A 12,203-nucleotide genomic window follows, 5' to 3' on the forward strand; every position below is an offset into this window, starting at 1 on the left:
CCTCCTGGCTTCCCCAGTCCGCTTTCTTGTACAATCCAGGACCGCCTCCCCAGGTTGGGTACCACCCATGGTAGGTCCTCCTACATCATTTGGCAATTAAGAAAATGCACATTTAAAAAAAGAAAAGGAAACACCTCACATACATTCCCATAGATCAGTCTGATGGAAGCAGTCCCTCAGTTGAGGTCCCCTCTTCCCAAGTGACTCTAGTTAGTGTCAAGTTGACGAAAACTGACCAGCACAGACTGTGAGCCACGGAGGTAGCTTGCTTCTGTGCTAAGGAAGTAACTGAGGCAGAATGCACGAGCCTGGGAGAGAGAGCAGGCTGTGACCTCTTAGGCCTCCCACCTCCCCTTCTACCAGCCAGCTCCAGCTGAAGGCCACGCTGAGCCCTGGTACCCACTGTAGGTACCTCTTCCGTTCCTCCAGCATCCTGCTGAGGCTCATTTCCACACCCAGAGGAAAACAGCATCCCCGCCTGTTCCTCAGGGAACCCTTCTGTGAGTCACCAACGGGATGCTTGGTGCTGATGCAGGAGCATCCTGCTGTCATGAGGCCACACAGGAGGTCCCAGTGTTAAGGGCAGCCACCACCACCTCCACCCTCCGCCCCAGAAGAGAGGTTATTGGTACGCCCCAGTGGGGTGGTGCAGCTCCGGTTACTTCATGCTTGTTGGGCATATGGCCGGGTGACCACTGCCTGAGGACGAACCTCAGCTTACTGCTCTCCTCCAGGCACCAGGGGCCTGGCACCAAGTGGAATGTGGAATGCATGTGGAGAGCGGTGTTGCACGACCACTCGCTGTCTGGTTGGTACAGGACAACTCCTGGGTACAGGACAACTCCTGGGTCTGTGCAAAGAACAGCTAAACCGGGTAATGCTGTGCTAGATAGATTCTTCTGCTCATCAGAGGTTCGACCTACAGAAGACAAATTTGTGATCTTTGTGTAGACCTAGATGTATGCCAGAAGTTTCTGGGGAAAAGATTTCAGCTATATGAGTGGTGTGGCAAAAGGAACCTTCTCACTGGTAGTGACAGGTTGGGCTAGGTCTCTTACTGTCACCTTCTATCCGAAGGTTTGGGAACTGAAGTAGTATTTAATTTGCTCAGGGACAACGGTGCACAAATGCCTGGTGTCCAGAGAGATGGGCCCAGCCCCACATGAATGCCCCCTTTGGGTGGGGCCTGGGGCAGGTTCATCCCTGCTTCCATGCTGGGGAAAGCAGAAAGCTGTCATTGGTATTAATTAATTTTCCTGTTACTGTGACAAGAAAAAAATCAACCTTAGGATGGAAAGGTTTATTTTGGGCACAGTTTGAGGGCCTAGTGCATCATGGGAAGGCATGGCGGCAGGAGCGTGAGGTGGTTGGACACATTGCATCTGCCATCGGGAAGTAGAGAAGGATGAATGTTGCCCAGCCCCCTTTCTCCTTTTCGCTCAGTTCAGGACACCAGCCTAAGGAATGGCATTGCCCACATTCAGCGTGGGTCTTCCTGGAAACACCCTCAAAGACATGCCTGAAATGTCTCCTAGGTCATTCCAAACCAGTCAGCCATCATAACACCCGAATGAGTCACGGGCACCAGTGACTAGAACCCAGACCAGGGCTTGCTGGAGGTTAGCCCCACGGGCAGCCAGCCTGCCTCGCAGACCCTGAATTGTTCAAAGGCCTGGGTAGGTCAGGGAAGTTCAGAGCAGGCACCTCCATCCTGCAGCCGCAGCACCTGCCCTGCGTGGGGCCCTCTCTGCCCACGCCTCTTTCTGGGGTTTGGAAGGCTGACATCTCACCATCCCATGCTAGTTCCTCTCGTGGTAGGTCCCAGCCCCAAGCCCCTCTTCTCATCAGCCCTCCAGATATGCATGACCCCATTCCCATGGCCAGTATGGCGGGGCGGGGGCTGGGAATGGGGAGGTTCCTGCTCCCTGACCACAGGCCTCTGGCCCCAGTACCCACTCCTTCAAGCCACCATGTGGGTTAAATGAGTAGTAGGGGGCCATGAGGGGCCGTGCTTTTGCAGGCACAGACATGCAGTGGGCATCGATCTTAGGGGACATAAGTAACACAGGACAGTGACCCTTGTGGCAGTTTGGAGATGAGGCTGTGGCTCCCTGGTGCTGCCGTTTCCACTCTTGCCTCGAGCAGGTTTGCCCAGGGGTGGGGAGAAATGGCCCAGTGCCCACCCCCCACCAACAGCATGGCCAGTGGACCTTGGGCAGGCGGCACCCTCTCTCCAGGGGTGAGGAATCCGAGAGCAATTATCTTAATTGTCCTGGAGGGCCTGAGAGCAGAGAGAGCCAGCAGGGCTGCAGAGGGCAAGTGGCCAGCTGTCTGGGGAGCGGCTCCAGCTGCTGTCAGCCCTCCAACTTTCTGTCCGCTCCATCAGCACACACCCTGAGCACCTTCCCTTGCCTGGCACCCTACATGCAGACTGCAGGACACAGGCTGGGGAAGCCGGGCCAGCAATGCAAACGTAGACCGCAAGCCTCCTTAGCCACAAACCCTGAAGATGAAGGGACCTTATGGGGGACAAGTAATTGTCCCATTCCACAGCTAGGGACCAAAAAAGGCCCATCCAGCTATGGAGGTGATAGGCCAGTGCTTGGGGTCCAGATTCAAAGGCATGGCCATTCAAATGCAAGTGCCCGGGCCAAGCTGCTGGGATTGGCAGTTAGCTACAAGGTCTTCCCATCTCAGAGCAGAGGGACGCTTTCATTCCAGTGTGTCACTAGGACCCAAGAGGTGCAGGTAGCCCCCTCACTCCTGGTGAGTCTAGGGGGCACATAGAAGGACCACCAAGGACAGTGCAGGGGCCTAGGACTGGCCGCTAGAGGAAGAAGCAATGAAGGAGAGAGACTCAGAGGACTTCCATGAGAGGAGGCCGGGAAGCAAGTGTCCCACCCAGACTGACCGCCCCACCACCTCAACCACCTGGAAGCCAGAGGACGAGGCAGGAAAGGATCCACAGGGTCTGTGAAGCAGATACAAGATACTTGTAGCCCAACCCCCGCCTTCTTCCCACACCCAAGCCAGTTCCAGCCCTCTGTGCATCACCCTGAGTCCTTTAGGGGTGGACAGAGGCTCCCTGGAGACCCCCACCATCCAGCTTTCATGGTACTGTCTGGAACAGCATACCCCTGGACCAGAGACCCCTCAAGGACACAGACTCATCTCAGACCCCCACCTTCAAGGAGGATTCCCACAAATCTAGCTGGAATCAAGTCATTTCAGAACATTGAGGGTGGACGAGAAGGCTCAGAGAGTAAAGGCTCTAGTCACAAACGCCTGATGACCTGAGTTCCCTCCCAGAATCCACATAAAGGTGAGAGAACTGACGCACTCCATATGCATGCTGTGGTGTGCACACCCCCATCCACTTCATGTATACACACAATAATAAATTTTTTAATTAAAAATCACAACATCAGTCCAGGTGTTTTAGACACCGTAGTTGGTATCATTTATCTTCCCCAACAGCAAGCTCCGGGTCAGTACTGGGATGTGCCTGTGGTATGAGCTGAGGGAGCTATTCCAAATGTGCTGATGAATGCCTGACCTGGGATACCCTTTCTCCTCACAAAGCCCCAGCTCTGGGGGCTTCTGTCATGGAGCCAATTTCCAGCCAGTGAGGTGAGCTTGCTCACCTGGAGCTGTTTAAGATGTTCCCGGCTTACTGGAATGAGTTGAGTCCATCCAGGTCCAGCTTACCTCCACAGGCTGCCCTATTCCACCTACAAATCCTCCCAGCCTCGCACCCGGTCTTCAGAAGCCATTCAGGTGACAGATCTCTGACACAGTCCCCACTCTGTGCACTTTGACCCTTCTGTAAACATGGCTGCTGTGGTGTCTGTCATGGGGGAGACAGTGAGGATCCTGGGCTGGTGCTACAAAAAGTGGGAGTGGAGGCTTCCAATGAAGTCCCCCAAAATCCTGAGTCCTAAAGGTGCTGGGCAAGCTTCATGGTCCTAAGCTAGGGATTCCTGACCATTAGAGGAAGGGACACCTGGGACCATCTTCTGGGCAAGAACTCTGAGCATTTCCACAGAGATAAGTCAGTGGGTAACTGTGTCTACACAGACACCCCTTTTCTTCCACTTAAATCTGTTCTTTCCTCATTGATACCTCTTTGTCACCGTTTTCCTGCATGGCACATGGAGCTGTGACACTGGAGAGTCAGGGCAGCAAGGCAGACATCGTGCCTGTCCCCCTGAGACCACATCCTACGGGGCAGGGGACAGTGACATCTGGGTGCAGGCTCCCAGACTGAGGAGAATGTGGGTCAAGGAATGGTGAGTGTCCAGCCAGGGACCCTGAGTTACAAAGGCCTCCCTAAGAATCCAGTACTGAGAATATGAGAGCACCCCAGGGGTCTGAGGGAAGAGCGAGTGACCTGAGCTGGGAGCTAGATGCGCGGGGAGCAGCAGGGACATTTGCGTCTGAACAAGACAAGCCAGAGGATAGACAGGAAGGGGCGAAGACTATGAGCAGGATTTCGAGGTGCTATGAGGACTTGGGGTTTCACTCCACAGGGAACAGACGGTAGGGGCTAGAACAGAAGCAGGAAGTCTGGAGGGACAAGACAGAGTGGAAGCCCTGACTTGGTCTAAGTGGTTGGATTCTGGGTTCATGAAGGCAGAGTTGGAGTTGCTGGGGGGCTGTGGAGTGTAGACCAGTGGAGCTGTCACTGTGACCTGAACCCTGGGGTTCAGGCTGAATGCTGAGTTATCAAGCAAAGGGAGAGGGTGTGTGTCCCAGGATGGAAAGGCTTTCAGGGCAGCAGGTCCAATGGGGCATTACCAGGAAACCAAATTGTACAGCTGTGGGAGGCGAATGGAATTCTGGTAAGTGTGTGGACGTATGCACATGGCCTCATCTAATCCACATACATGGTAGATGGTTGTTTCCACACTTTGCAGCTGAGCAGGTGGAGGTAGAGACGACAGGCCACTGCCCTCCATGGAGAACTGCACCCTGTCCCGGGAGGACCCTTGAGGAGAGGGCAATGACAGAGTTCAGATCCTGGGAGATACAGTGATGACTGCCTGAAGCCCTAAGCCACCAGGTGGCTCTGGTCACCTCTGGGCATACGGTCTCACCATCTGCAGATGGTCACCGTGATACCCGGGACCAGGGGATGCAGAGTAAGTGGGTGTACCCGGGCGATGCCTCCCTGATGTACATTTCCACCTCCTCGTGCTGAGGATGGCCGTGGTCCCAAGTGGCCCTCAGACCCAACTACATCACTCAAGGACTTTAAAAATATGTCCAAGTCAGGGCCCCACCCCAGGCAGCTGAAGTGACTCACAGCCAAAGCCACCCGGGAGGAGTGGAGAGAGGAGCTGTGAAGCCAGCCATATCAGTTAGTGAAGGTTCTCATCAAATATTTACAGGGGAATTGATCTCCCTGGCGTCCGCCAGGCCGCTGACAGGCCCCTCCCTCCCTCCCTCCCCCTCACCTTCTACACCCTTAGGCCTTCTGTTCTATCCTGCCATTCCCCCTTGGCCATCCCGGGTGCTAGATGCTCTCCACCCCTGCACGGCATTCCCATCTCTCCCCAGACCTCCCGCAAACACCCCCATCTGTGAGCCGCTTGCCCATTTTGAATGCCAGCGTGTCTGTTAACAGTGGGTAACATGATTTCTAGACCTAGCTACTGTAGGTAGAGACGACAGGCCACTGCCCTCCATGGAGAACTGCACCCTGTCCCGGGAGGACCCTTGAGGAGAGGGCAATGGGTTGGGAATCTCCAGCAAGGGGTTGGGAATCTCCAGCAAGGGGATTTGCTGTGTCCAGGTGTGAAAACGAGAGGGTGGGGGGCGGGGAGAAGAGGAGGCGGTGTGAGGCATACGTCTTTCTTCGGCGCTTACACACTGCCCCAGTTTTGAGCTTCTGCATAGACAGCGAAGGGGCCAGGCAGCGTTGCTGGGGGAGAGAGAGAGAGTGGGAGAAAGTGACAGAGAAGAAAAGGAGGGGAGAGGAAGACTTGGGTACCGAGACTATCATCAGCTTGGTGAACCTGTTCCAGGCTGGCTGGCCCTGGGCGCTCTAGGGAGCAGAGCAAGGCTAACACTCATGGCTAGTGACCAGACAGATGGGGTTGGTGCCGGCCCTGTAGACGCTTCACATTTGGGTGCCCCTTGAGCACCATCACAGTGGATAAAGCATCTGGACCACTGTGGCCTTCAGCAAGCCTGGTGAAGCAGGCCTGTTCTTGCTTCCCAAAGTAACCCGGCCCCAGCTTGGACCTGGCACACCCCAGAAGCAAAGGAAAAAAGAAGCAGCGACTTGGAGAGTAAAGGGAAGCCTAGTGATGTGTGCAGGCAAGAACAAGGCCCAGTGTGCGCTGATGGGGGAGGCTGTCTTGTCTGTGAGGATGGGACGTTAAGGCACGTGGGGTCAGCTGTGGGGAACAGAGGACTGGAGAGAGCCCTGCTGGCTGAAACTTTGCCTGCTGCTACCCCGAGGCTGAGGTGGACACAGCCAGGCTGAGAGGTCAGTCATGCAACTGGCAAAGGGTCGGGCAGACACAGAAGGGAACATGAGAGAGAATCCTGCAAGCCCACCGATACCTCCCTGCCACCTACCTCATGCCCACCCTTAAGTAGGTTCTCACTTACTGAAGTGCCTCGTACTGTGGGCCACAGGGGAGTCCATGTTGGACGAGCATGAGCGGGAGGAGGCAGCCCCTGTCTTCCCCTTCCACACCTAATCCGAGTCACTCAGCAAGGACATGAATTCTTGCTGATGTGTCCTTGGGGGTCTGCTCCAATGGGAGACACTACCTGACCTCTCAGGTGATGGACCTCTGGGCCACACAAAGAAGAGTGACGGCATTGCCGGCCCAGAGGGGACGAGATGGGGACTATGTCCTGCAGCAGAGCACAGGGCAAACCAGCCTCCTCCCTCTCCAGCTTCGCCTGCACCTGGCTCTGCAGGACAGAAGCCTGGGGTTGAAGGAAGGGCTCCTCGCTGAGCTGCTTATCTGCTTATAATGAGTTTTCCTCACAAGTGCCCAAGAGGCATGGTGTGGGGCCCAGACCTGCGTCCTCAGCTAGCAGGCTCCATGGTGATGCTGAGGACCCAGGTAGCAGCTTTGAGTGTCACTGTCGGAGGAGGAGGGAGCTACTGGGGTTGGGGGTCAGCATCGAGGGGGTGTTCATCACTTCTCTGGGCTGCAGGCTTTCGGGGTGGGGGCAGGAAAGAATCTTAGTGAGATCTCAGAGACCTTCTGGCTATAGCGATCATCCTGTCGTGATGTTGCCTGTCACCGAAGGGGTGCGTTCTGCTCTTGTTCATCAAGGTGAACTAGGAAGCCACCCCTTGTAGTGGGAAACCAAGGCTTGGAGCCCCATTTGGGAAGAGGCTTGGTGGCAGGGGAAGGGGGTGTTCCTTGAATGCTGGTTTTCAGTGGTCACTATTGTTTGGGGACACCAGGTGGAGAGTGTGAAGATCAATCTGTGTTGATTCCTGTAGCGACATGAGTCTGCAATGGTCTTGACAGAAGATGACTGATTTTAAAATCGAGGTGGGAAAACAGAATTCTGAAGTTGTGTGGTCATGTGCAACAAGTATAAGTGGTCACAGCCAGGAGTGCCTCGCGCTGGCACCTCACGCTGGCACCTCCTGCAGCTCTTCTAGGGGTCCCCATCCTGAGGACCTGGGAGATGCCATGGGAAGTAGTGTGTGGAAATCACAGAGACTGAATTGAAAGGCAACATCCCTCACAGGCTTCAAAAGATTCTAACCCGGGCTGTGCTCTCTCCACCTACAGGGCAATCAGGACGCCACGGCTCCGCCTGAAGCGATGGCCCAGCCCTACCCCCCTGCCCAGTACCCTCCTCCACCTCAGAATGGAATCCCAGCTGAATATGCCCCACCTCCGCCACACCCTACACAGGACTACTCCGGCCAGACCCCAGTCCCCCCAGAGCACGGCATGACCCTCTACACACCAGCACAGACGCACCCTGAGCAGCCAGGCACGGAGCCCAGCACACAGCCCATCGCTGGGACCCAGACAGTGCCGGTAAGAGACCCTTCCCACACTGGTCAGCCCGGAACTGTGGGGCAGAGTGTCCCCAGTACATGCTGGCTGGGTAGAACTTTCTAGAAAGGGCCTCTGGATGCATAAGGAGGGCCAGACTTCATTGTTGGGCATCTGCCCCAAAGATCCCCACCCCAGTGGGATCTCCCCATCTTCAGGAACTCCACATCTGACACCAGGGTTCCCTGCAGTGAGCAGGTGCCACCAAGAGCCACAGGGTGGGGTGGTGACCCCACTCACCCCGAGCTGTCTCCGGCTTCGGGCAGACTCTCACCTCGTGTGAGAGGTGGGAAGTGTGTTGGTGATGGCTGTGGATGTCCTGTTACGGGGAAGTAGAGGCTTGGGCTGCCTAGGGTCTCGGAAGGAAGCAAGGGTGGGCAGTGAACGGTGGGCAGCTGTGGAGCTGTCTCGGGTTGCAGGCCCCCCTATCATTTCTAATCACTTGTAATCTACCTGCTTGGCTGCCCTCCAATCAGATAGCTTCAATTACGCGGTTGTAATGCAGCTCGGAGGCGAAAGTGCTGAGCGCTGCACTTCTCAGATTTCCTCAGAGAAAGGAGTGGGAAAACAGAGCCGCCTGGGTGGGCTCTGTCCCACAGCCCCCTCCCGGGCTCTGTCCGAAGCCCCCTCCCAGGCCCTGGCTGCTGCTACCGCTGCTCAGGCCTCTCCGGCTCTTCCCATTACGTTCCCTGTGGGCCTTCCCCTCCTTGCTCCGGGGCTTTGGGTTCATCCGCCCATCCCTGCTGGCTCCGTCCCAGCAGCCGGCTGCTGGCTGGCAGGGCCTGGGCAGGAGGCCAGCTCTCTCTGCTCTCCCCAGGCAGAGTGGCACCACCCTGGCGTCTCCCCAGGGGGCTTCCAGCTGTGGTCCCTTACCGCCACATCCAGCCTGGCTCCACAGACGCTGTACAGACCCAAACACTGCCCTCTGTGCACAGGCAGGGGCCTCCTCCACCAGCCCCCTGCCCGACCCACCTGTACCTGGGCTGCACCTGACCTTGCTCCATGCCCAGCCAGTGCTCTTCCTTCCTATGCCAGCACTGCCTGCCTGAGTCTACTCTGAAGCCAGCAGAAGCCCCACTCCAGTGCAGGACATCTGACCCCCCATCTCCCAGCCACCAGGATTCTTCCAGCTGTGGGTCACAGACTGAAAAGACCAAACCCCTGGATTATAGATTTGGAGGTCTGACTCCAAGTCATCAGGTCACACATAGCCTCTACATGCTCATGATAGATAGACAGGTGACCCCAGAGTTGAAGAGGTTCACCATAGATAAGTTACAGCCACGTGGCCCAGTTCTTCTCTGATAGTTAGCGGACAATCCCCTCTGACAAACGACGGGTCGGGGGGGGGGGGGTCTCTCGTGAGCCATGGGGCTTCTCCTGTCGAAAGCAGGCCAGTGTCGCAGATGGCATGAGGAGAGGACAGACAGCTTAATAATTCAACAACAGAAGCCAGCACTGAGGCCTCTGGACACCTCGTGGCTACCAGACACAACTACCAGGATCTGAGTCAACTTCTCTGCCCTGCATCACACAGGCTGAGTGCCAGGCTCCGAGGCAGTTCTGCGGTGCAGAGAGGGTGTGACCAGCCCTGTCCTTTGGGTTCTTCTAGTCAAAGGCAGAGATGTCAGGAAGCTGGGGCTGGGGGATGGGGAGAGGACTGGCTGCGTGAGTGCACCCTGAGCAAGCTGAGTTTTGAGACTTGGTACCCAAATGTTTCCCGAGGGATATGCCTAGCCAGAGAATATCAGAGCCCTGAGGGACACGCACCCTGGACCATTCTGCTTGCTGGCTGGAGTGTTCGGGTCCTATAAGGGTGTCAGGGTCACCATGAGGGCACAGCTGCCACTCTGACCTGGGAAGGCAGAAGGTACTAGTCTAGCAAGAAGACACTGAGGACACTGAGCGATGCCCCCCTCCAAAAAAGACAGGTGCCTGAGGGCCTTGCTCTCCAGCCTTGGAACACTCATGCGAGCAGAGCTACCCACCTTGGGAGGGAGCTCAGCGGAGGACAGGTGTGCTCGTTCTAAGAATCCAGGAGCTGCTCAGCCCCTCCCTCAGAGTAGCTGCCTGACACGTAGCAAAGCCAGCCTCTGCTGGCCAGGTCCGGTGTCACCAATCTATCATGTCGACATTTGGAGGACTCTTTCCACTCACTCTGGCCTTCTCTGGGCTATTTCCCTAAGCAGCCTGAGACTGGGATCGAAGGTCACCAAGATGGCAGGCAAGTTGCACTCAGAGCTCGAGTCTAGACCTAGCTTCTCCCACCTGGCTCAGGACCTCCCTTGATTTCCCAGGACATGGCCACCAAGTGCCCTGGTGACTTCCTCACCCCCACCCTTGCTCCCAGGATGTGTGTGCACCGTCATCCCACGTACCTTATGGACACACCCACAATAGGTGCCCCTCTCCCGCAGAGATTTCCTTCTGCTGATGAGGAGCATTGGTCCACATTCACACCTCACTGGTAGCGACCACTCAGTCAGCTCTAAAAGGCCAGTCCTGCCCCAAGCCAAGGGTGATACAGGAGGGAGTAGGTGGCCCGGCAGCTGGTATACCTGCCTCCTCTTGTCCCCCATTCCCTCAGAGACATGTATCCCGAACCTTGGCTCAGAAAGGCTTTCTTAGTTTTAGGACAGGGCCTGAACCTGCTGTATCCAGGTTCCCCACTTAGGAGCGTTCCCAGCTCAGAATTGGGGACCCCTGTTACTGCCAGCTCAGGACTCTTCCAGACAACCCACTCCCAGACAAGATGCCCAAAGACCCTGAGTAATAGAGGGATGGCTGACCCTGAGGGACCCAGTCCTTCAACCATCTGTTACTCCCAACAGCTTTGGCAACCAGGGTCCTCAGAAATCCTTAGGCCCCTTTCAACAGTTTTGCCCTTAACCCCAGTGACTTTCGCCCGTGGTCATTCCCGAGAAAGCTGCTCATTGCCACACAGGAGGCCACTATTCTAGGTCCCATCATCTGGAGGTCCCTTCTGAAAAACCCACCTGTGATCCCGACAGGAAGGCTGGAGAGCCCTGAGCCGCTACACATGGATTCAGGGTCTCACAGCTCTTACCATCCAGGGCCACCTGCCATAGGTAACACAAAGTGCTGAGTGTCATCATCATCAATGGGGCTATAGTGAGCGCTATGGCATACAGAGGGTCCAGCTCACAGGTAGAGGAACCCCCCCTCAAGCCCTCATTCATTCACTCAAGGTCATATGAGTGCCAGGGTTGGAAGCCCAGAGGGCTCACACCCAGTCCTTACACTCGACAGGAGCTCTTGGAAAGAGCTGGAAAACACCAGGACAGGGCAGGCAGTAGTTGCTGGCTGTGGGGGATAATGAGGCTTCTTCCATCAGGAGGTGAAGCCTTGGTCCCTGGCTCCTTGGCTGCCCCATGACAGACAGAGCAGAGTTGGCACATGGGATGAGAAAGAAAGAAGGTTAAAAAGTATGAGCCCCTGAGCCAGGCCACCAGTGGGACAGCTCACCAGCCCAACGGGGACCCGTCAGTGCCGTCAGTCAGCTGCGAATGCTGCAGATGTATGGTCAGCCAGCAGAGGCATGGCATGTCGTTCAGCATCCAAGCTGAAGCAGTCTGGGGTTCGAGAAAACATTCAGAGAAGAAAGACACCTCAGGCCACATGCAGAGAGCCCCTCCTCCCCAGCCTGCTGGCTGTCCACCGAGCGGCTGGGTCATCTCCCGGATACCCCGAGGGAGCAGGAGGAATAGGGAAAGGCTGCAGAGTGGAATTCCAGCGGCCTGTTTAGTTTATGCCACATTAGCCAAGCTCAGCTCCGGACCAGTGATGGGGTGGCCAGGTACTTCGGCTGCCCAAGGCCCTCCCAGAACCCCTCCGCTCATCCTTCCCAGGCGACTTCTCATTCCTCTGTGCACAGCTTGACAGACCCAAGGAACAGAGCCAGCCTCCTTGACTTTGCCTTAGCCCCAGGAGCTGACACCCAGCCTTGAATGGGTCAAGATGGGAAAGCAGAAGGGTCTGTGATGACCGGATTATGATACGGTACTGGAAAGTCACCAAAGCAAGGCCACCAGCATCCTGGGAGAGGTTGGGGGCCTATGGTGGCTGTCTCTTCTCTGTTTCTGAGGACTGTGAGGACTGCAAGCGAAGGCTGGGAGGGAAGAGAAGGAGGAGGAGGAG

At 56.2% G+C, this 12,203-nt stretch overlaps 1 protein-coding gene across 6 annotated transcripts in view; it reads left to right on the forward strand.

Annotated features, from left to right (window-relative positions):
- The window catches only part of Rbfox3 (RNA binding fox-1 homolog 3), a 427,534-nt gene that overhangs the window by 396,552 nt on the left and 18,779 nt on the right, over positions 1 to 12,203 (forward strand). For all 6 annotated transcript variants that reach the window (XM_052758942.1, XM_052758941.1, XM_052758943.1 and 3 more), the window contains one exon: positions 7,773 to 8,027. In XM_052758942.1, coding sequence (XP_052614902.1) covers positions 7,806 to 8,027 — 222 coding nt within the window. In that variant the 5' untranslated portion in view covers positions 7,773 to 7,805. The remainder of the gene's footprint in view (positions 1 to 7,772; positions 8,028 to 12,203) is intronic.

Source organism: Peromyscus californicus, unplaced genomic scaffold (assembly GCF_007827085.1).
Source record: "Peromyscus californicus insignis strain IS unplaced genomic scaffold, ASM782708v3 Scaffold_3__1_contigs__length_106647218, whole genome shotgun sequence".
Lineage (NCBI taxonomy): Eukaryota > Metazoa > Chordata > Mammalia > Rodentia > Cricetidae > Peromyscus > Peromyscus californicus.